This window comes from Rhinichthys klamathensis, unplaced genomic scaffold (genome assembly GCF_029890125.1).
Source record: "Rhinichthys klamathensis goyatoka isolate OS25496 unplaced genomic scaffold, OSU_Roscu_1.1 h1tg000624l_1, whole genome shotgun sequence".
NCBI lineage: Eukaryota > Metazoa > Chordata > Actinopteri > Cypriniformes > Leuciscidae > Rhinichthys > Rhinichthys klamathensis.
Window position 1 is genome coordinate 409,086 of NW_026607073.1, and position 22,881 is coordinate 431,966.

Here is a 22,881-nt window from a genome sequence, read left to right on the forward strand (position 1 = left end):
TAAATAACATAAATATACATACAAATATTTTTATATACACAAATATAAATACTTGAGAGTGAAACCTAGGTTTGGTATATTTCACAATGAGTTTATTTATTGTACAAAATAAAAAAAAATTTTTTGGTAGAATAGGATTTACAAGAAAAGCCCGTGCCTTTTGTTTTATTTTTTTGCACCTAATCCTACTGTTCGAATGCAAATTGTTACAGTAATTTTATTGAACACATTGGAAACAACATTATATCTTAATGTTGTTTCCAATGTGTTCAATAAAATTATTGTAACAATTTTTTAAATAAAATAAACTTTCATGTAGGGTAGAAGTAAAACAGATGATTTAGCGAAATAGTATTACACCATGTTGCACGCCTGATTCACTGCATAAATCCAGTAGTTCTATTACCTTGAGTGCAGCAAATTAGTGAGAAAACTAAATATGTAGAGCATGGTTATAAATTATTGTTTCTATGTATAAAAAAAAACACTGGAAACGCTCGGAGTTATGACCTACTAACGCGTGGTGGCAGTCAAGTGTTTTCCACTGAACCCAAAGAGCTACTCTCGCGATTTCTCCAGTAATTCTCGCGATATGTGTTTGCTTGAAACCCGCCCATGAGCCTTTGCTAACCCTCTTTCTAGCCGGCGCCTGAGAATGGGTACGTGTTTTCAGATTCTCGTCGCTGGGACAATCCGTCATCATCTGATCTATCCGATGATGCTTTTGTTTAAACTCGTTCTGTGCTAAATCACAAAGGTAGATTTCAAGCAATATAGGCGCAAATTAGACGATGCAATGCTTTTTTTCAGACATTTTAACGAGAAAAGATAGGAAAGTGACTGGAGCCATTGCACAAGATGGCTGCGCTCATTCGGAATATGCTCTCAACCCGGGTTTAGAGTTTAGTTAAGGCTGTAGTTCTATGCCGAGACTTGTACAATGCGGATTTATTCCTAGATAAAGGATCTTCGTTTTTGAGAACTAACATTTAGTTGAGAAACCAGTTAACACGACAGGCTAAACGGTCAGAAGATGCATGTGTCAACCACTGGAGGCTGCATGGTCATCTAACGTGAGCTGAAAGTTAGATTTGGGTAACGTTAGTTTGTAAATGTTAACTAGCTATCGTTTGCTTCATATTGCTCGTCTTAAATGGGGTGCAGCTTTTACTAATGTGTTATTGTGGTGGATCGTTAAGTTAGAGCTGTCCAAACTGTTAGCTTATTGCTAATGTGAGCCTTTTGACTGCCGTTTTTGTGATTTACACAAGATTTTGCTCTTAAATGGTGCAGTTAAACAAAAAATGAAACCGTCTTCTACGTTGTTACAAGCCTGTATGACTTTCTTCCATAGAGCACGAACGGAGATTTTAGGCAGGATGACTGAGTTGTGTTCTGTGAAGAAAGTCATACAGGTGTGGAACGGCATGAGGGTGCGTAATTTAAAAATTCAATTTCTGTTTTAGTTTTACTTTTAAACGTGAGTGTACATGATGAACCCAATTGCTGAATCCGATTTTTCATGCGGATAACACCTTGGAGAACTGAACACTCATGCGTGCGATAGAAGTTCATTCTGATTTCTTTAATTTGTTTGTAATGCATTTAATCTATTTCCACTTAAGGTATCTCAAGGGACAACTGGCACAAACGCCGTAAAACCGGTGGCAAACGCAAGCCCGTCCACAAGAAAAGGAAATATGAGCTCGGGCGTCCTCCTGCAAACACCAAGGTAAACCTAGCTTAAATGTGTTATCAGAAAGTATCTCTTCATGCCAATGTGGATGATGAAAACACGTCCTTAGGTTGGTCATTTTTGGCCGTTTTGGTCAAAGTCTTTGACCTCCCGATGTTAGGATTAGTCATAGTTACTCTGACACATAGCCAAAGTCAAAGTATGTTTTCACGGATCTTTGTTACTTTTATTTCAACACATTTTTGTGCCTCTTCGTAGATTGGACCTCGCCGCATTCACACAATAAGAGTCCGTGGTGGAAACAAGAAATACCGTGCCTTGAGGCTTGATGTGGGCAACTTCTCATGGGGCTCAGAATGTAAGTTTAAAAGCGTGTGGTGCTGCTTAAACGGGTGTAGCTCTTTCAATGAAGATAAACTGTCCAGTTCTGCTACTGAATGTTCATGATGGATAACATTGTTCTAACTCTGAGAAAGATACGTTCAGCCTGATGTTTCATGTGTTTGTTGGATGTTTAGTTTCAGGCTGTTTTAATGTATTAATGACATTTTTAGGCTGTACCCGCAAGACCAGGATCATTGATGTGGTCTACAACGCCTCTAACAATGAGCTGGTGAGAACCAAGACCCTGGTGAAGAACTGCGTGGTCCTTGTGGACAGCACTCCTTACAGACAGTGGTTTGAGTCTCACTACGCCCTCCCACTTGGCAGGAAGAAGGGTGCCAAGCTGGTAAATCCAGTCAAATTTCCTAATTCAGTTTAAGAGATGGTCTTTCTTTGATGATAACATTTGTCAGTTCTGCTACTGAAAGAGAGTGATGCAGTTTAAGATTCTGAGGAAGGCTTGTAGTTCATAAACCCTCTTTAATATTAATGCTCAACGTATCAGCATAATTCTAATTGTATTTGATTTGTCAATCCAGACCCCCGAGGAAGAGGAGATCCTGAACAAAAAGAGGTCGAAAAAGGTCCAAAAGAAGTTTGACGTGCGCAGAAAGACCAGCAAAATCAGTCCTCTGTTGGAGGAGCAGTTCCTGCAGGGGAAGCTTCTTGGTGAGTTGTGTTAAAAGGTCTTCAAGTGATACTGATGTGTGATCATGATGAAACTTTAACCAGTTCTGCTACTGAGACTACAGTGCTGAGGTTTATACCATTTCTGATACCTATTGAAATAAGTTGCCTGTAGCAACACTACCCTTCAGTTTAAGTGTTTAACCTAAGCTTGTTTCTCTCCAGCCTGCATTGCCTCCAGACCAGGACAGTGTGGCAGGGCCGATGGCTACATCATCGAGGGCAAAGAACTGGAGTTTTACCTGAGGAAGATTAAAGCCAAGAAAGGCAAATAAATGTACAGCTCTGTTTGATACGACCATTAAAGAAAATTCCCCAACTCTGCATGTTTCTGCTGTTTTCATTTCATGCAACACAAAGTTTTGTTGTCTTTGCCAAGAGGAGACTCAGTCCCTAATGATATCTTGTCAATATACACCAGAAACAAATTATTGCATGGCAAGTAAAATGACTCTGCTCTTGCACACATATTGAAAGGAGGATTGAGAAAGTTAAGCAGCTGGCCTTGTACTGCATTAACTGGTTGTAAACTCCTAGAAAAACCACAAGTGTTGAAAGTGTTCTTTAATTTACTGTTTGAAAGTAGTCTTTGCAATACTTGTGTACATTTCTTGATAATCCAAATTGATCAGTCTACCAAATACATACTGTGATTGGCAGGCCTTTCAGAGTCAAACTTCTAATTATTTTTTTTATATATTAGATCTTCAAAATATTCTAAATTCAAGTGAGAACTACCCAACTTTTACAATTGAAAATACATTTATCTAGGTTAATGTTAATTTAGACATTTAAAATTTGAAACTGTAATTAACGACCAGGCAGCAACATTGTCGGCCCACATCTCGTATGTGTGGAATCTGCTGGATCTGGGCAGACACCGTTGCTGTCTGGGTAGAGGCTTTATAAATTTACATTGATAAAAAAAGTTTTTTAATCACTGGAAAAGTCAAGAAAGTTAAAACGTAAGGGTTTTAAAAGTTGTTTTTCAATTAAGTCATTTATGCTCACTGCAAGGCTGATCATTACAATTTAAAATAACTTTTCGATGTGTAATTTGCCTGTGATGTCGAAGCTGAATTTTCACCATTAATGGTGCCCAAGAAATATTTTTATCAATGGTGAAAGATTGTGCTGCTTGATATTTTAGTGAAAATGTGTTCGTTCTAACACATCTCTACTGATACTTTTATACAATTTAATGCATCATTGATGAATAAACGAATTATTGATTCTTTTAAAAACTCTTACTGACCTAGAACTTTTGAACAGTAGTGTACATTTGTCAAAAGTACAAGAAGGGATGAGGGTTCAAATATTGTAGCAAGTACATAATACGTGACAAGTCAAATCTGAGTGGGAAGTGGCACATTTATCTATGGGTCTAGGTTTGCTGGTCCTGTAGTTTCAGGTGACCCCAAGAGTTTTTCCTGGCAGACATGTTGAATGGTCATGGTTTGTTGCTGCTGTGGTGATTGGAAGGTCTTGGAAGGCTGATCATGTCTAAAGCGCTCTCCCTTACATGTAGATCTGCAGCAAAGACATGACTGCTGCAAGCTCTTGCTCTTCTGCTTTTTTACTTTGTGTGTAGTCGGCCACACGTTGATGGCAAGCATTTGTGTCTTGGGGGTTGGTACAGATTCCTCATTATCATCCTCAAGTATCCTAATAAATACAGAATTACAACAGTCAATAATGCGAGAAGACTTTTGTGAGTAAATCGCATTTTCAAGGATTTGATGCATAAATACTGACAACAGAAGGTTTCATATCATATATCAGTTTCCAGTTGCTGAGAGCTGCTCTTCAGAACCTGTTTTTGTTTAACACGACTTTATTTAATCACCAAGAACCTACTAATTTATTGTGTTTGACAACAGATAACATTTACAGTTAAACAACTTGGCAATGCGTTTGATTATTCCATAGCAAGTTAAGTGACCAACCGACTTCACGTGATTGGAATAATGATAGGGAGAGTTGGCTTTTGGAAAAACACCTATTTTTTTATGTTTCTCCCTACATACAATTCTGCCCGTTTGATATTTACAAATTTGAAGTATTTATGAATTATAAATAGGTTTCAGTTCTCCACCTCATGTCATGTGTAGAACCCATGAAGACAGGTTTCATAGTAGCTAATGGATATGAAGGACCCTTATCCACCCAGTATTTGTCCTTCTCAAGGGGAGGAAGATTTTGATGCATGTCATCTACAGCTAGCATAGAAACCTAGATAGAATTAACATTTCCATTAGTGGTTATGATCAAACATGCGTCCTTTGAAATGCAGTAGGGTATTTATCAATTTACTGACCTGAATGTTTCTATCTATGAGTTGGTTGGTTTCAAAATCATCGTCGTCTTCTCCAAATGGGTTGATGATAAGTTCGCCTACCTTTAGGAATGAATGCACCCTCGATTTTAGAGAAATTGAATCAGTTTTGTAGAAAATAAATTTGCTATTTGCATGCTACCCATCGTACCTTTAACCAGCCCGCGTAAAAGAAGAACTCCAGTAGGGTGAAAATCGGGACGTACAAGTCCACAACCTTCTCCTCAGGTTTCTCAGGTTTCACAAACTGCCGCCCAATTAAGCAAAATGTAAAGAAGGAGTAGACAGCCACGGTCACTACCTGCATCCAAACAGAAGTGAGATGACCTGAGGTGAATACTGTAAGCTACACCCATGAAGATCTATGAGATGAGCTTCACCTGTGTGTAGACCAAGGGAATGCTGATCCAGTCATAGTGGAAGAGCATGCTGCATTTCGACCTATAGTTGTTCAGCTCCTGACAAAGAGGAAGAAAGTATAACAAATTAGTGTGCTTTTATTGTGCATATGCATTATCTTGACATGTTTAAACACACTTACATCCATAAGCAGTCGCAAGGCTATATCATCTTTCACACGCCCTTCTTTTCTCGCGTGTGAAGCCAGGTTTGCAAACCATGCAAGTGGCATCCAGTATTTGTTAAAGTCAGAGTACAGATGGTTTAGTTTCTTGAGCTCCTCTGCAGTCATGAATCCTGCAAAATAGATAATAATAATAAGATGATTTCAATCTTTTAGAGGCCATGAGACCACCCACCAAAAAAGATCATCCTTGCAAGGGACACCCATAAAATTCAAAAAGGAACTATATATGTTCACGGATAAAGACCAATTTAAAGAAATTTTTGGAAAATATTTTATATCTGTTCAGTTAAATTAGGTTTTACTTACTCTAGTACTGTACTGTTAACTGTTTTATTTATTATCTATTTAAATCACATTTGTATTATTTTCTTATTTGAACCTAATTTTAATTATGTATTTATTTATCTTAAAATAATCTATTCAATAGTATGACTAATTGACTATATGACTGAGCTCTTAAACCTAGCTATACTGTTCAGAATTACAGTTTTTTATGCATTTCTATCTTATTGTTTTAAATCTTTCTTGTGTCTGCTTGTATCTTGTATTTTTATTATGATGTTAAATTATTTTTCATTGTAAAGCGCATTGAATTGCTTTGATGGATGAATTGTGCTATATAAATAAACCTGATTTGATTTGATTAATCTAATATGTAATATTTATTTGAATCTTTTGTATTTATTTCAATTAATTAATTATTAATTAATTATTTATCTAATTCTTTTTAATTATTAATTTTAATATTTTTTTATTGGTACAATGTTTTTCTCTAAACTTTTTCCACTGACTTTTACTCTAAACTTTAGCACTTCCTCGCGGGTCCCCGAACCCCAGTTTGAAAACCCCTGCACCGTATACAAACAATGCTGTTCACTTCATTCGTCGTTATGATGAAGATATGGAAAACACCTTAAAAGTACTAATATTCAAATTCCTCCAAAACATTATCAGATGCGAATTTAGATCTTACCTGCCTCCACAATGTCCTCCAGGGTTGGGAATCTCTTGCGTACTCGTGTACTGATGGAGCGCAGAATGAGGACCGATGACAGGTTTGCGTATCTCATCAGAGTTCTCCTCAGCAGACGGCCTCTTTCATCTGTGCCATGGACATTCCCAGATACCACCATCATCAGGTTATCTGGCAGGGGAAAGCTTGTGTATTGACCCCACCAGCGTTGAAACGCCTGTGTGACATAGAACCCTAACAAGGACCACAGACCAGTTCAACTTGTTACAAGGAATCCAAGGAGTAAGTAATGTCATGTTGCTATGGTCAGATCTTTTATGCTCACCAAGAACAAATGACATAGGGATGAGTTTAGCAAACTTGTTGCAATGACGTGCAAGTCGCTCAAACATCTCCTGTTGTTCGATATTGAGGACACACCTGTAAGATGCCACATAGACTGATCACCTTCTTATGATCGATTATTGTAAATGTGGATTATCAGAATGTTTGGAAATGTCACAATACCTGTATATAACACTGATGAAGCTGTAGAGTAGGCAGAAGACCACGAATTCTCTGTATATAAGCTTGTAAATGCTTCCTTTCCATCGGAAGAGCAACTTTGAGAAGCCTCCAAACTTAGCATCGGCCACCTTTAGCGTGTAGGACACCGTCATGGTGGAATTCTAGGGAAAACCCAAGGAATTTAGAAGTCATCAGTCCTGTCACTGGAACAGTCTTTTTTTTTTTTTTTTCTTACCTCAAGCTCTTTTCAAGCCCGTCTTCTTTCGGAGAAAAAAACACACACCTCTTGCTTTCACCTTTATATCTGTCTTTAATGTGGACCTATCAATCCATCTTGTGATTTATGGTTTGGGAACCCAGTTTAAAAGAACATGTTTGTGGTCAATGTCAGTTTCACACAGGTCTCATCATTATACACACAGTAAAGGTCAAATTTATGACTAGGTATTTATCACTTGATTATTCATTTGCTACATTATCTTTTGATCAAAATGTTGTTCTTTGTTTATAATAGTTTTTTAGTAAGAACCAAAAAAAAAGCTTATGCAAGCCTCAAACTCCATGTCTGGGGAGAATTGTTGGGAATCCCACTGTTCTCTGGTGCATGTTAAACAGCAAGTATAAAATAATAGGAATTCTTAGTTACAGCATATAAAACCTGAATTCTCTGAAAGGCAATATTTACTTAAGTTATAAATCCTCTTTTATGTCACTGCTGTAAAACCATTCTCGTGTGAACTGCTCAGTGCTCATCGACAAACACACCCAAAAGAACAGTGATTTTAAAACCAGTAGTGCTTTACATCCATATCCAAACATCCTGAGAGAGAACTTATTAGTCAACTCAATTGGGTTATATCCTATTTCTTCTTTTGTAGTCTTTATTAGACTTTTCCCATTGATACTATTAAAGATGTTCTTGAACAATAAAGGTTCAAAAGGCTTAAAATTAAGCTGCACGAAGCCTCTGCTGCTCAAATTTTATTTATTTATTTAAAAACGTTAAACGTTACACAGATAACATTTGTCATGCAGATGTAAATTTTACATTTGAAATGCTTTTTAAACAGTTAAAATATCAAATAAATTCATCTTTAAATTCTTCTTAAATTCTATGTTTCAAACTATTTCCACAGAGAATGCGCTTGTTTAGACGATCAGCTGATGCACTGGGTGTGAGGGGTGACCAACACTAGGGGGCGCTAGACACTAAGAGAAAGAAAGTACACTGAGGGAGACCCATCACAGCGCTGGAGATTCCAGTTCACTTCATTCGCAGAACACACATTTCCTCCCTAGTTAAATACAGCAGACGCTTGATCAGATACATTTATTAAGGCGAGAAGAATCATGATAAACGTTCCTTTTAGTTCCTTTAAATGTAAAATAGATACATCAAGACAGTAGGCCTGTAATTGAAACCTGTAATTGATGAAAAATGTTTGCTCTTAAAGGAACATTACATGCATTTTCATTATTCAAACAAACATCTATTTTGAAGAGGCATCTTAGTTTGCTTATTTTATTTCTTTATTTTTTTTGTGTGTGAAATATGACCCTTTCGGTAATAACTAATGAACTGTCTTTGTAACACTATTACAAGTAGTTTGTTAAGCAATTATAAATTGTATTATGGTATGGTCATAATTGCAATGATGGTTTAAATAAAATCATGCTTCTAAATAAAAGAAGCTTTTGTTCTCAGAGGTATAATCTTGAGTGTTTCTTTCAAAATAGAGATTCACACAAAATGCAGCAGGGCAGGTATAGATGCCATTAGAGCGCTGCAGGTTTTACTGGGACTGAGTAACCCAATGCTATAATTACAAACTCCCACACAGGAGGAAATCAGAGCTAGCTTTTTATTACTGTTGAGTGATTTCAGCCACTAATGAATAGGCTGGGTCATTATGGGGACACAGAAGCAGATAAATGGCATCTTGTGAAGGCCAGTGTGAGACTCTGGAAGGGCTATATTCATTTCCTACTTGCTCCCTTAGGACTCAGTAAAATGAACAAATTTCACTTAAAAAATGGTTTCAAAATGTCAGCCAATGATATAGATACTCCAATTAACTAACACTGAAAAAGTCTCAAAAACACCAGAACAACAATTATGTGAAAAAGCATTTATTCAAAGCCAAGAATGAAATACAATTTATTATTTTCAGGATTCTTTGTTAATGCCAAAAGCTCTCATATTAAAATCATACAGAATGACATATATCAGTGTAACTCGTGTACCCAAGATTACAAAAACTGTTTTGTTTATTTTGCATGTCAATATCTGTCGTTTCCCCATTTGAGCCATTTTGTAAATATGAGATTGGCATATTTGAGATTATTTAAATATTGTTTTTTTAACAATTTACAATATTCATTAATACACAAAAAAATGTAAACCTTTTTTTTTAAGATTTACAAATTTCAATTGTGTAGTAAAATTCCATCAAATTTCAAATATTCATTTAAGTTTAAGTGTTTCACCTGATATTTATATTTGATTTAATTTCAGCTTTATTTTAATTAACGAAAACTTTTTATATATATATATATATATATATATATATAGTTTGTTTTAGTTAACAATAAAAATGGACATGAGACAGAAAAAGTCATTTTATAGGTAAAAGTTGAGTGTTATTTGTTCTATGGTGTACTTACTCAACCTTTTTCCTTTATTTAGTCTTTCCACTGAAATCTGCTTATGTTAAATTTTACTCGCTGAGTCAGCCTGACATTATCTGAAAGCCGCTTCATTTGACCAGTATAGCTGTTTCTGTTGATTTGATTATGCACGTTTTTACCTCGCAAAGAGTAAATTAATTATTAACAAGGTCAAAAATAATGATTACATCAGCTGTGGCCAGATACAAGCAAGGTACTATTGAATAAATGGTCACTGTTTTTAACATATATATATATATCATACTATATATATTCTGTGAATACTTCTGTATTCATACTTCATACTTCTGTGAGAAATGTTGGTCCATCATACATAAAATTTTAGCAAAGCATTGTTTTGATTTATAGTTACTATAGCAGATTTGATTGCTAATGATATGGACCAGAGGCTGGACTGTGGTTCTGTCTAATGTTCTCTTGTTCCTCTTCATAATATGATATATAATTTGAAACAAAGTAATATTACAATAATAATAAAAACTTCCCATCTAAATTACAGTAGTAAATCTCAATATAATGCAAATATCCAGGCGACAGCTATATGATAGCTTATCTTGACAACAGACTGATTGAGTCTGCAAACAGCTTCGCTTGACACTTTCTCAGTACAGTAATTCATTCACGTTGTATGCAAAAGTAATGGTTTCGCACTGGTGCAGTGACTTCCTTTGTCACCAACATCATGGACAACGTAATGACCAGAGATCCAATTCAATTCATAGACACAAAACTCTAGTGTACTTAAAAGTATCTCTGAGTATTTCAACCAAATGCAGCATTTCCAGTAATGTCACGAGAGGTCCACACTTTCATACTCTCCATGATCGGAGTCTTCGATTTCAATCCCAGGAACCAGGCTGTAGTATTCAGTGGACTGGGTCAAGTACGCCTTCTCCCGATCGGCCGAGTCCTTCATCACCTCGCTCACACTCACCGTGTCCAGGTCCTGCTTTCCCGCGGTCCCTTCTGTGGAGCAAGTGGACGGCGGAGGAGCCAGCGAGTCCACAGAGCCCAGTTTGACCTCCACCTCCTCATAAATATCCCGAGTGCTGTCTAACAGGGTGGACGAGGGCTGAAGCATCAGCTGGTTCTTCAGCATGACCTCCTTTCCTCTGTCGACAGACACTGCTGACTCCTCAGTGGGCAGTTTGGCATGTGGCCACCGTCCGTTGCAATGGGAGTTGTTGGCCCTTTTGCGAGTAGGGCTGAACGAGGTGGTCTCTTTCTTCTTCTTGTTCTTCTTCTTCTCTCTGCCACAGCACCAGCACAGCACCAAGCTGAGGAGGAGGAGCAAGGGAAGCAGGATGAAGAGAGCAGTCAGATTGGGCAAATGACACACGTCACTGGTCTGCAAAGACCAAAGCGTCTGCCCTGCAAGATTTTGAGGAGAGGCACAGGTCAGATTACCTACGAGGTCCTGAAGGCTGCTGGAGTTGTCATGCAGACCACCTTGAAGCCCCTTCCACAGCGAGCATGTACAGTCCCAGGGGTTTCCAATGAGCTCCAGATGCTGTAGCGACGGCTTAAGCGCTGAATGAGGCAGAGCGCTCAGCTGGTTCCATCCCAGGATCAGCACTCGCAGTTTGTCCGAGTTCTGCAGAAATCGCTCGGGCAGATCCTTCAGATGATTCACTCCCAAATCCAGCACTTCCAAACTATAAGCTTTAGCGAGGAAGTCAGCTGGAGGAGATGTCAGTCTGTTCTGGCTGAGATACAGCTCTCTCAGTGAACTGACAGCATCACCGACCTCACTGTGATCAATGTGACTGATATTACAGTTAGTCAGGTCCAAAACCTGCAGGTGTGTATGTGACAAAAAAGCCGGCCAAGACACCTGGTTGAATGTGGATCCTGAGTAGTTCAAGCAGCATGTGTCATTGGGTACCTTAGATGGAAAGTCAGACAAAATGCTGGCCGCTGGACACCCACATCCCCCAGTGCTTCCTTCAGTCACACACAGCATTTGGAGAATCCCCAACCCGCATAAAAACACAAGCCCTACAAAAAGAAAAACAAACAAGGATTAGACACAATGTCAAACTTCTAATATTTAAACAGTGAATTTCTATACCATGTGTGGCACCAAATGGAATGAACAAAAAAATAATGATGGTTTCCAAGGATATTTCCCAGACACTCCTATACATTAATCTATTGACTGCATCTAAAACATACCTTTAGAGATGTACAAATGCTCACGAAATACTGAACTAACAGGATGATTTAATCATACTATTATGTATGGTGTCATATTTAATTAATGCATTTGACTAATTTGACATTATATTTTTTTCATTCTGCTCTATTTAAAATCCTGGTGCCATTCAATTCGTTTGGAAGAATTCTGGCACTTACCCACTTAACCCAACCTTTAAAATGTTAAATTGAATACAAATTTTGTCATTACTTGAAAAAGGACAGTTTAATGCTCTCTGATGCTACATCTTCAGAGTGAAATATACCATGCAAGCCAATTCTGTCTCTTTGTGTTATGTTCTAGCTTGACCTCCAGGGATCTGCTTGCTCAGGTTGAGCAGAGAGGTGAGGATCCCATGTGCATAGCAACACTCAGGGCTTCGGCACTGTTGTCATTAGTGTGGGAGTTGGCATGGTGATGAGGTGAGTCTGGGATCAGGAGTCCACGCTTCACGGAGAAACATCTTATCTGGCAACCATGCAGCTCACGGTTGGTTGGGAACTGAACAAATATATCACACACACATCCTTTGATGGCTGAGGTGCAAGACAATAAGTGCTTTCCTGTTCACGTTCATTAAACAGAAGTGAAACAATCATAAATGATTACACTGATTATTGACAGCGATCACTGCATGTAACAATATATCCTAAAGAATTAATGCAAATGTTTTTCTTTTATTAGTGAAGCAATGCTTTTAGGTTTTTTACCACTATAAAAAATGCTGGGTTGGTTTAACCCAATTTGGGGTCAGATATGGACAAACCCAAACGTTGGGTTAAAAATGTCATTTAAAGTTTTAACCCAACTGCTGAGTTAGTCCATATTTGACCCAACGTTGAGTTGAAACTACCCAGCATTTTTTAGAGTATTGGCTACTTTTTTTTATTAGTAAATGTTTTCATGAGTAGTTTCAGAATCTTATCTTTAAGAAAACTTTACTCCAGTATCTTTTTCCATGCTGTGCAGAGGACTGTACATGTTTTTGTTCCCTCACAACAAGTATAGGCCTGGCATCAGACTTTCCTGATGTAAACAATGGAAGTGGAATGTGCAAACCCCCTGACAACACAGACTATCCACATCAGGAACGAGGGCTGAGGAACCAGGCCAATCCAGCCCTGCATTCACTACTGCTGAAACACTCAATTTAGTTTAGATATCATCAACAGCTATTTGCTTACACAACACCAGCCCTGGATTTTCTGTCTCACTGAAATTATAAGGCATGCACAAATGACAAACATCATAAATCTAGATGTATTTAATACAGAAAATCAACTAATACGAGTAAATCTTATAATGAAGTAATGGTAATAGAGTAGCACAATTGAGAGATTTGCAGATGTAATATAATATGTCCAAACCCACATTAAGTCCTTCATAATGTGCTCTAATTATTTTTTATTTTAAGCACTTAATACCATTGGAGAGAAACAATCTTTTTGGCTTAAGTTCAGCAAACTAACAAAACAATCACTTATATTTGGATCTAAGCATCAGATAAGTGCTAATCTCTCACTTACATGCACACAGGTTTGTTTTCCTATCATGGTCGAGACTTTCTATTGACTATTGTTTTATACTGAGCTAATGATATTTTCTATCCTGTAAGCCTAAACCGGACCATCACAGAAACATGTCTGTCTTGTGGCGGTTCTCAATGTAGAAATAAACTGTCCCAAACACACACGCAAACTACTATCCTTCCAGCGATAACTTTTTTTAAACTAAATGTTGAAACAAATCCGGTCTTTGTGTTTCCCTGCTGTTATTTCATATATTAATGGATGTGACTGGGCTAGTCCTCAAAATGAGCTCACTTGAAATATTAACTTGATATTTAGGCCAGAAAAAAGGAGACAACCTATAATAAATAAACATCGACTGCTTTTCTAAAATTATGACCGTTATTGTGACTGATTGAGTTATCAATGTTGTACAAGGGAGATCAATTCTGTGAGGTTAAAGGTACAGGCCTATTTGGAGCGCAAGGTTTGTTCCAATTATTAAAAGAGGGCATCTTGTTACATATGACATGCATGGTGAAAGGTTTCTTACTAATGTGTGAACGAATGCATTAAAGCGATGAGATATATATTCCTACCTATCCTACATGATCTCATGGCAGAACAATGCGCGCTGTTACACCCAGTCCAGCACTTTCCTCTCAGATAGCGGATCTTTTACTCAAGCGCAACTTCACAATGTGTCTGACTAACACTGATAAAACAGCAACAAGTCAATACAAAACACAATAAAAATTATGTCCGCAAAGCAGAAGTGGTCAACATAAGACATTTCTAATTAATACATTTATTTTTTTATTGAACACAAACCAACCTCTCTATGTCCACCACTGTATATTCCCGGAGCAATTCTAACTTTACTAAAAATCAACTCGCGCAAATATATGCGTGCAATAGTAAGCAACAGTAAAGCGTTAAAAGTGACGCTTACCTTCACTTGTCATGATTGTGAGCTGTTGGTATACTGCTAACTGTCATTCATTAAAATGAGCGCTAGAGCAGCAGTATGTCCCATCGCGTCTCTACAGTCAGTGTGTGTGTGTGTGTGTGTGAGAGCGCTGGGTGTGTCCTCCTGATCCACACAACACCGGCTGGAATGTGGAAATTCTGCTTCCTGTGTGTGTGATGCAGAGGAAAGTGTGTGAGTGAGTGAACACAGCGAGAGGGAAACGTACCTGGCAGGGCAGACTTCCCTCAGTTGCTTCATGTGGGTCTGAGTTTGAGGGGTGTTTGGAGGGGGGTGGGGCTCTTAAAACGGCCTATCCTTTTACATGACACTATATTCGTTTCAAGAGCATTTCAAACAACGTTTCAGTAACCACAAGAGTTGGGTAAAAGTCCACAAACCATAAAAGTGTGTGCTAAGCTAACGTTAGCGAGAAATTGCGTTCGCCTGATGTGGTAACCATAGCAACAACACGCTGCTCGCGCTCTTTGCCTCTTTCTGTAAAATCAGAATGGTAATACTTTATATTGATTCTTTTATATAAAATGTCCTACCAAGAGCTGAACTTTAGAATCAACTTTAGAATAATATAAGAATAATATAAATACCCAAAGAGTTGATTGGGTGATCAGACCGTCTGTTATTTTGTTTTCCGGGAACAGTCCCGGTTTTTGGAGTTCTGTCCGACTAAGATCTGTCCCCGAAAATGTCCCCGTTTTTACAGCACGTTCAAAACAACCGGCAAATAGCTACACTGCAAAAGCCCGCTCAATTATGAAACAATTAATTTGCAGAAAGCACATCTACAAAATAACCGATGAAAATCCATTTCCAAAGCACAAACAGAATTTGAAAAGCTAAAGAAAAAGCTATAATTGCTGTAATTATAATAATAGAATGACAATCATTATATAAGTATTAATTTTGCATAACTTTGTGCCCCCGCCAAGATATGTATTGTCCCTGTTATTCATTAGCTATAGCCTAATATAAATGAGATTTAAATGAGTTTTTTTTTTTTTTTTACCAATGAACTATGACCCCAGTTTACATTTCCGAAATCTGGCCAACTTATTTTAAACTACAATTCGAGTAAAAGGAGGACGACATTTTTGGAAGTTATATTCGAGTTAACCACAAGATGGAAGCATTCTACTAGGCCTTCCTTCTGTTAGCCTGCGGAGCTGCGGACGAGCATGGTCAAACACCTGAAACGATCCGGATAGATTGATAGATAGATGGACAGACAGAACGAAAGACAGGTTGAATGACCGACCGACAGAACGACAGGTTGAACGAAAGACAGACAGACAGATATTTTTTTCTCTCTCTCTGTGATTTATTTGAAAAAGAATTAATGATTCACCATATGATGTGATACTGGCATCACACATGAAACTAATGTTTAAAAATACAGCAAAACATTATATAAAGAATGTGTCATGTTACCAACTCAATGTAAACAGCATATCTCCTAACATTCTCTGTGCACACTCAGAAAATTACAGTGTCTGTTCAGCATCAAAGCAAAAGGCTGCATCATCATCATCATCATCTTCATCATCACCAGTGACCAAGCCAAGGAGTTTCTTTTTTTTTCTGACTCAATGCTCAAGGAATCTCTCAGCTCTGCAGGTGCAGTGGGTCAAATGTGTGTCTCAAGTCTATAGCGAGCCGATCTGACCGTGGTAGTGTTCATATAGATCCCGACCGGAGCAGGACAGTGAGCAGGGGCGATTCCCACTCACCTACCGTATGTCCTGAGTTAGGCTGTAGCCTGTCAACAAAGAGGGAGGTTTGAAGAACTGAACCAGAGATGAAGGTTAGGAGCTGACTGCAACTGACACTTACCAGAGGAGTTTATACAAGTAAAAGGAAATCCATTTTCGTCAAAATTATGCAGATCGTCTCTTTCATTACTGGAAATCTGCTCAACATGATTAACAGTGGCCTGAAAAACTAGACAAAGACACAGAAAGTACAGAATTAGTACAGAATTTTTGGTAACACTTACTTGAAGGGGTGTGCATAAGACTGACATGACACCTTCATAATCATGACATGACACAAGTCATGAATATGAAGGAGGGTTTATGCATGTTTATGTTTATGACAACTGTCATTAGGTGTCATTCGCTCAATTATGACATTTTTAATGCAAATATGACATTGTTTGAGATGTCTTTGTTATGACACCTTGACATAAACCAATACATCATAACCTGTCAGTGTCTTTGTTATGACACCTTGACATTACTAAGACAACACAACCTGCTATATGTCATAAACATGACATAGCAGATTAATTATCAAACTTAAGAAAGCACTTAGCTTTATGGGTTAACATTACATTAAACTGTCATGTGGTTGGTTTTGACATTGGCTGTCATGAGGCCATTATAACATTTTAATGACAAATTCAATGTGTGCACTGTAGTTGAGGTCAAGAAACATATTCATGACACAGTTATAATGCCTCATGACAGCCAATGTCAAAACCAACCACATGACAGTTTAATGTAAAGTTAACCCATAAAGCTAAGTGCTTTCTTAAGTTTGATAATTAATCTGCTATGTCATGTTTATGACAGGTTATGATGTACTGGTTTATGTCAAGTTGTCATAACAAAGACATCTCAAACAATGTCATCTTTGCATTAAAAATGTCATAAATTGAGCGAATTCATTTCGACGGAAGTGAATCAATCAAAACTAACTTTATCTGGAAAATAACATTATTCAAGAACCTTTATAAAACCAAACCAATCTCTGTTACCTTAAATTATATGTTTATCTCTGTAAAGCTGCTTTGAAACAATCTACATTGTTAAAAGCGCTATATAAATGAGGATGACTTGACTTGAATGACACTTAATGACAGTTGTCATAAACATGCATAAAACCTCCATCATATTCATGACTTGTGTCATGTCATGATTATGAAGGTGTCATGTCAGTCTTATGCACACCCCTTCAAGTAAAGTGTTACCGAATTTTTTTACATAGTAGTTTACATTTCACCAATAAAAAAGGACAAACATATTTTTTCAATTAAATCACCTCAATATTTAATTAAAGGATTTATGAAGCATCCTAAAAACTCACATTTTGTTTACAAATGGATCTTAACATGCACATGGATCCGATTAAATTATCTAATTTAGTGGTTTTTGAGCTGTCGTTGAACACTGATTTAACAGAGCCAGATTTTAATCATTGCCACTTGTTATTATAAACTAACCACATAGACAATAGGAAACAAGTCAATCCAACTATAAATCTTTAACAGCAACAATGACCCTCTTCATGAAATGCTCTGTGTTCCCGTAAATGAAGGCCTTCCTGAAACAGGCTGTAAAATCAGTTGAAACGAGGTTTTTGTCCCAGACTTACTTTGCTGACTAACGCTGCTGCGTTTTGTAAAGTTAATGCATATTCCAGCATTGGTGCCAACAAGTTGTCAGTTTGCGGAAATATCGAGACTATAAAAACCAGCAGAGTGAAGAATGCCTTTCACCAATTTTTAGCATTAATGAAGGTAATACAGAATAGCTTTCTTACCGTGCTGATTTATTGGTACTTCATTAAACATCTGGTTGAGTTTTTGATGTGGGTTTAGGAAGGAGCTGTGTTTCTCAGAGACCAACTGGAGCTCATTGGTACCACTGAGGTTGATTCCACAAACCAGTGGAGAAAGTCTGAAAGAACACAGCAGTTGCTTTTAAATTCATGCATGCATGCATCACTTCTACTAAAATATATAATGACTTCAAATTATTAAATTTCAAGTCCCACGATTTATTGTTGCATGAATTGAATCATTATTCTTTATAGATAAAATATAGAGTGTATCAAGAATAAAAAGATGCATTTATTAAGAATAAAATATATAAAATGTATTTATTTTATTGTTATAAATTTTACATTTATTCATTCTAATGCATGTCAAATTCTGCCAAGAACTGCTTGTTCATAAAAAAAAGTCATAAAAGATTGTCATGACATAAAAACAAATAGTTCGCATGCAGTACTAACTAAGAGGAGTGAGCATGTCTAATACATGAATCCACTTAGAGTTCAGTAACAGATGAAATAATGTTTTATTTCTAACTCATTCCTCTTGAGAGCCCAGCATAGGCTTTAACTCAGAGGGACTCACAGCTAGCCTGCAAAGAAGCATCATTTAAATGATGTGGTCCCTTGCAGAGAGGCCAGAGGGTGTTCGGCCCAAGCATCTTTTGGAAGATCTTCAGTGTTTTTCATCAACAAGATTCTTTTGTCAATATAACTCACATCAGCATAAATAGAGCTACACCCCAGTGTCAACCAGTCATAAACAGATGAGCGGAGTTTGGAGAACACCTAACAAGAGACCAGAGACCATTCCTCTATACAGAATCCCCAGCTCCATGCATGTTGGTGCTTCTTCTCTTCAGTTCACCATTTTCTATAGGGTCCAGGTCAGGGAACTAGGGTAGTCATGGCAAGAAGCTTCATTTTGTGCTCATTTTGATGTTTGTTTTGGAACGTTGTCCTGATGGAAGATCCAACCACGGCCCATTATAAAATATCTAGCAGAGGCCGTAAGGTTTTCATTTTTCATCTGTTGGTATTTGCTAGAATCCATGATACCATGTGTCTGAACAAGATGTCCAGGACCTCCAGAAAAAAATATAGTCCCATAACATTAAAGATCCAGCAGTATTTAACCGTGGGCATGGTGTACCTTTTATCCCTGTTTGCACCAAACCTATCTGGTGGGTTTGCTGCCAAAAATATCTTTTTTCTTTTTTAGTTTCATCTGACCATTGAATTAGAATCTTGTCCCTTTTTGAAGTTCCAGCCGTGTCTGACAACTGAATATGCTGGAGTTTGTTTTTGGAGGAGTTAGGAGGATTTTTCTTGAAACCCTCCCAAACATTGTGGTGATGTATAGGACTGTTTGATTTTTTTTTAGGCTTTCTGACTCCAATACTCAACTAATCACTGCAATTCTCCATCTGTGATCCTTGGAGAGTCCAAACTTTCCTCCTGACCGTGCATTAAGATAATATAGACACATGTCCTCTTACAGCTAGATTCGTAAGATCTTTAGTTGATTGGAACTTTCTTAATTATTGCTCTGATGGTGGAAATGGGATTTTTCAATGCTTTACTGTAGCTATTTTCTTACAGCCACAGCTCAACAATGTTTTGCTGCACATCAGAACTACATTCTTTGGTTTTACTCATTGTGATGGATGATTAGGGGATGATTATTGTGTTTCCTCATATTTATATTTCTGTGAAACAAGAAGTCATAGTTAGACAATTTCATGTTCCTATCACCCTGGTATGCTAAACAAAAGTAAATATTAATCGGAATATACTTCTTAGTTATTTTACTCATAATTTGTTTTAGGGGTGCCAATAATTGTGGCCAACCTGTTTTTGGAGAAAAACATTTCATAATGTGATTTTCCCCCCATTTTTCAATTATTTTACTTCAATGAAAGATTAGATTTTTGTGCATTGTTTTTTTAACAACAGATCAAAAGCAAAAACAATGCAGATTTATTTTTTACAGCCATCTTTGATCATATTTACCATCTGTATAATCATTTTTATTTTATTTTGTAATCTTGTAATCTTTATTTTGTTATAAAAAAATTATTTTAAGTTATTACATTTCATTTTCTCAATTTTATTAATTGAATAATATTCATTATTATTTACTGCTTTAATTTATTTAATGGTTTGACAAAGTTTTGTGCACAGGACCACAAGTCTAAGAAAGAAAAAAAATTCAGGGAAAATAAATTTCAATTCAATTTGATTGTTTTAATACACAAATATTTGAGTTTGATGCTCCTGAATATGGTTTGAATGTAACTTCAATTTACCCACCACTATATTAGAAAAAAAAATGTATCTAACTTAAACTTAATTAAATTTGGATTTTAAAAACTTGTCAGCTCAAAGGGTTTGGTCAAATGAACACAGAATATGAGACGTCCATCCATCCATCCATCCATCCATCCATCCATCCATCCATCCATCCATCATGTTACTGGTCTGTGGTGCTGTGTCCTGTCACAGAGTATAAGAGGAAGATAAGTGCTCTGTGTGTGTTTGGAGGGGGAGGGGGTTGCCCTGCAGCGCTGCTCATGTGTGTGGAGCAGAGGGCAGAGTCCCAATAGAGCGGCTGTCAGCACAAAACTCAGAAAACAGTTCCACTCGCTATATTTTTACAGTGAACCTCTCTATATGCATTAATCACAGCCAGCTGCCCGTACGCACCCTTAGGCTGGAATGAGAGGAATCTTTCATGCAGTGTTTAAAAATCCCAATTTACCCATCACATTGATCCTCCTCTTAGTTGACAGTGCGTTACTTTCAGCAAGCACACTGAAGTGAAAGACTTGCTTAAAGACTTTTAGGTAACGTATCCTGTCATGTTTGAGGAGGTCATTAAATAAGTTAATGAAATGACTCAACTTTACAGGGCAGGAACTTTCATCTTGGAAAAGATTTTATGGATCCAACAGTCCTCCTTTTAAACATAAAAGTGATTACTATTATCAAACATTGCTCTGACTACTAGGAGCTCTAAAAGCACCAAGACTGGATTTATTTGATTAGAAATAAAGTAAAAATATGAATTGTGTTTAAATTGCCATTCCTGTTAGCAAAGATGAATTTTCAGCAGCCTTCACTCCAGTTTTCAGTGTCACATGATCCTTATATGCCATATTATATGTTACATATCATTATAATATACCAGTTTACTGCTCAAGAAAAATTTCTTATCATTATCAATGTTGAAAACAGTTGTGCTGGCTAATATTTTGTGGAAACTGTGATTTTATTTTTTGAAATTGAAAGTTCAAGAGAACAGCATTTATTTGGAATATAAATATTTTGTAACAATTTAATTACTGCACTTTTGATCATTTCCATGCATCTTTGATAAATAAAAGTATCTTTCTTCAAAAAAAAAAAAAAAATTCTAAACTGTTCGATGGTATTATAGAAGGAAAAGTGTATATTTTAGAAGTTGTGAAAGTTTTTCCACAATTTTAATCACTTTTTTAACCTACTTTTTAGTAGTTCATTTTAAATGGTGGTGTGAAGTGATGTATGCATTTACAAAAAGTGTGATATGAGGTCATAAAACTGCATGCATATCAATTATAAAATCATGTGGAAAATGCTCAAATAGTTTTAGATGAAGTAAAGCTGGTCAAACTGCAGGACATGTCATCTTCAGAGTATTTCACCAACCCATATATTTTAATGCAAACATAAATCAAACTGAATTATCTGTTTGGCAGGAAGATCTAATGGCTAATAACTGATGAAAGAACAAATATCCAGAGGAACTCTAAATGATAGAATCTTTTCTGATACATGTTTTAAAAGAAAGTCCATCAACAAACATACACACAAAAATCAACCACAAGTCACTCAAAATCTCACATTTCATAACAGGGTTTTGAAATAACAACAATACTCAGTAAGCAAAGTCTCCTAAATGCTTATTTTTTTGTCAAACGAAACACATTTTGCAATGGGATCAGATTCTAATGACGGGAGTTAGAAAAGATGATTTAGTTATAAAATGTTTAATATAATTTAATTTAAAATTTGCTTTCTTGGGATCACAAACCCAAGCCTTCAATGTTTCTGTCACATAGTCAATGGTAGGTTAGCCAGCAACAAATAGTGTGCAGGAAGTGTAGGTTCTGCTGATATGTTTTGTTATTTGATAAAACACATTTCCTGTTTACAGACACAGAGTTTGTTGCACAGTGTTTTTGTCACATCACCTCAGGAGTGATTGTTGTTTACATACAGCAAGTCATGGCATGTGTTCCCTTTCCGGACACGTCTGGATAAGCAAACGTTCAGAAACAAACACAGCCTGTTTGTGGTGAGTGACAACATAACAATATGCTTTTTTTAAAACAACAATAAAGAAAAATGAAATGACGAGAAGAATTATTAAAGCCTTTTCTAAGAACCAAAATTTATGCATGCAAGACATATAGTGACCACAACAGTGACCAAAATTACAAAAAAATCCCTGTGATCTCTGAATTGTCCATATGATTGTATAAAGATCTTAATGCAAGACATCCAGATTAGATCAAATCCCTTCACAATCGGCACCCGGCACATATTTGCGTGACAGCACAACAGTAATATTGAGAGAAAAGGTCATGGGTTAACTGTGTTGTAAAAAGACCCATGCGAAAGCATAATGATCATATTTTTCTACTGAAGAAACATGTGTTGCCACACATCATAATGTCTTCGTTCTCAGGGCAGAGATGATTTGCTCCCATCTCATCGGCTGTGCTTTTTTAATGTT

The 22,881-nt window shown here is 36.8% G+C and overlaps 4 protein-coding genes and 2 non-coding genes across 6 annotated transcripts in view; 3 read left to right on the plus strand and 3 right to left on the minus strand.

Moving 5' to 3' along the window:
• The first annotated feature begins 524 nt into the window (after positions 1 to 524).
• Positions 525 to 3,091, plus strand: rps8a (ribosomal protein S8a). Its single transcript, XM_056240946.1, has 6 exons — positions 525 to 659; positions 1,626 to 1,732; positions 1,955 to 2,054; positions 2,251 to 2,426; positions 2,620 to 2,749; positions 2,933 to 3,091. The coding sequence occupies exons 1-6, from the start codon at positions 656 to 658 to the stop codon at positions 3,040 to 3,042; spliced, it is 627 nt and encodes a 208-aa protein (XP_056096921.1). The 5' UTR covers positions 525 to 655; the 3' UTR covers positions 3,043 to 3,091.
• On the plus strand, positions 1,778 to 1,883 carry LOC130076063 (small nucleolar RNA SNORD46). The gene has a single exon (XR_008805598.1). It is a non-coding gene; the product is annotated as a small nucleolar RNA SNORD46 (small nucleolar RNA).
• On the plus strand, positions 2,469 to 2,538 carry LOC130076062 (small nucleolar RNA SNORD38). Its single transcript, XR_008805597.1, has one exon. It is a non-coding gene; the product is annotated as a small nucleolar RNA SNORD38 (small nucleolar RNA).
• Positions 3,092 to 3,911: 820 nt separating the features above from the next.
• On the minus strand, positions 3,912 to 7,374 carry best4 (bestrophin 4). The gene is made up of 9 exons (XM_056240941.1): positions 7,169 to 7,374; positions 6,987 to 7,081; positions 6,662 to 6,895; positions 5,644 to 5,798; positions 5,483 to 5,560; positions 5,254 to 5,403; positions 5,085 to 5,165; positions 4,863 to 4,999; positions 3,912 to 4,432 (listed from the first exon to the last, which is right to left on the minus strand). Exons 1-9 carry the CDS (start codon positions 7,318 to 7,320, stop codon positions 4,144 to 4,146), a joined length of 1,371 nt encoding a protein of 456 aa, XP_056096916.1. The 5' UTR covers positions 7,321 to 7,374; the 3' UTR covers positions 3,912 to 4,143.
• Positions 7,375 to 10,618: 3,244 nt separating this feature from the next.
• si:ch211-106k21.5 (leucine-rich repeat-containing protein 38) lies at positions 10,619 to 14,607 on the minus strand. The gene is made up of 2 exons (XM_056240926.1): positions 14,514 to 14,607; positions 10,619 to 11,854 (listed from the first exon to the last, which is right to left on the minus strand). The coding sequence occupies exons 1-2, from the start codon at positions 14,524 to 14,526 to the stop codon at positions 10,647 to 10,649; spliced, it is 1,221 nt and encodes a 406-aa protein (XP_056096901.1). The 5' UTR covers positions 14,527 to 14,607; the 3' UTR covers positions 10,619 to 10,646.
• A 1,559-nt stretch (positions 14,608 to 16,166) lies between these two features.
• LOC130076030 (zinc finger protein GLIS1) overlaps positions 16,167 to 22,881 on the minus strand; it is a 31,073-nt gene continuing 24,358 nt past the window's right edge. The window contains exons 6-8 of the mRNA XM_056240918.1: positions 18,090 to 18,226; positions 16,380 to 16,487; positions 16,167 to 16,305 (exon numbers count right to left, since the gene is read on the minus strand). Of these exons, the coding sequence (XP_056096893.1) occupies positions 16,277 to 16,305; positions 16,380 to 16,487; positions 18,090 to 18,226 (274 nt within the window). The 3' untranslated portion in view covers positions 16,167 to 16,276. The remainder of the gene's footprint in view (positions 16,306 to 16,379; positions 16,488 to 18,089; positions 18,227 to 22,881) is intronic.

Coding starts and splice junctions, on each gene's coding strand:
- rps8a (XM_056240946.1), top strand. Junction 1,733..1,954: donor GTCCTCCTGCAAACACCAAG/GTAAACCTAGCT, acceptor GCCTCTTCGTAG/ATTGGACCTCGCCGCATTCA. Junction 2,055..2,250: donor CTTCTCATGGGGCTCAGAAT/GTAAGTTTAAAA, acceptor TGACATTTTTAG/GCTGTACCCGCAAGACCAGG.
- best4 (XM_056240941.1), bottom strand. CDS start 7,320: ATGACGGTGTCCTACACGCTAAAGGTGGCCGATGCTAAGTTTGGAGGC. Junction 5,799..6,661: donor GGAGGACATTGTGGAGGCAG/GTAAGATCTAAA, acceptor TCTATTTTGCAG/GATTCATGACTGCAGAGGAG. Junction 4,433..4,862: donor GGTTCTACACATGACATGAG/GTGGAGAACTGA, acceptor TGTATTTATTAG/GATACTTGAGGATGATAATG.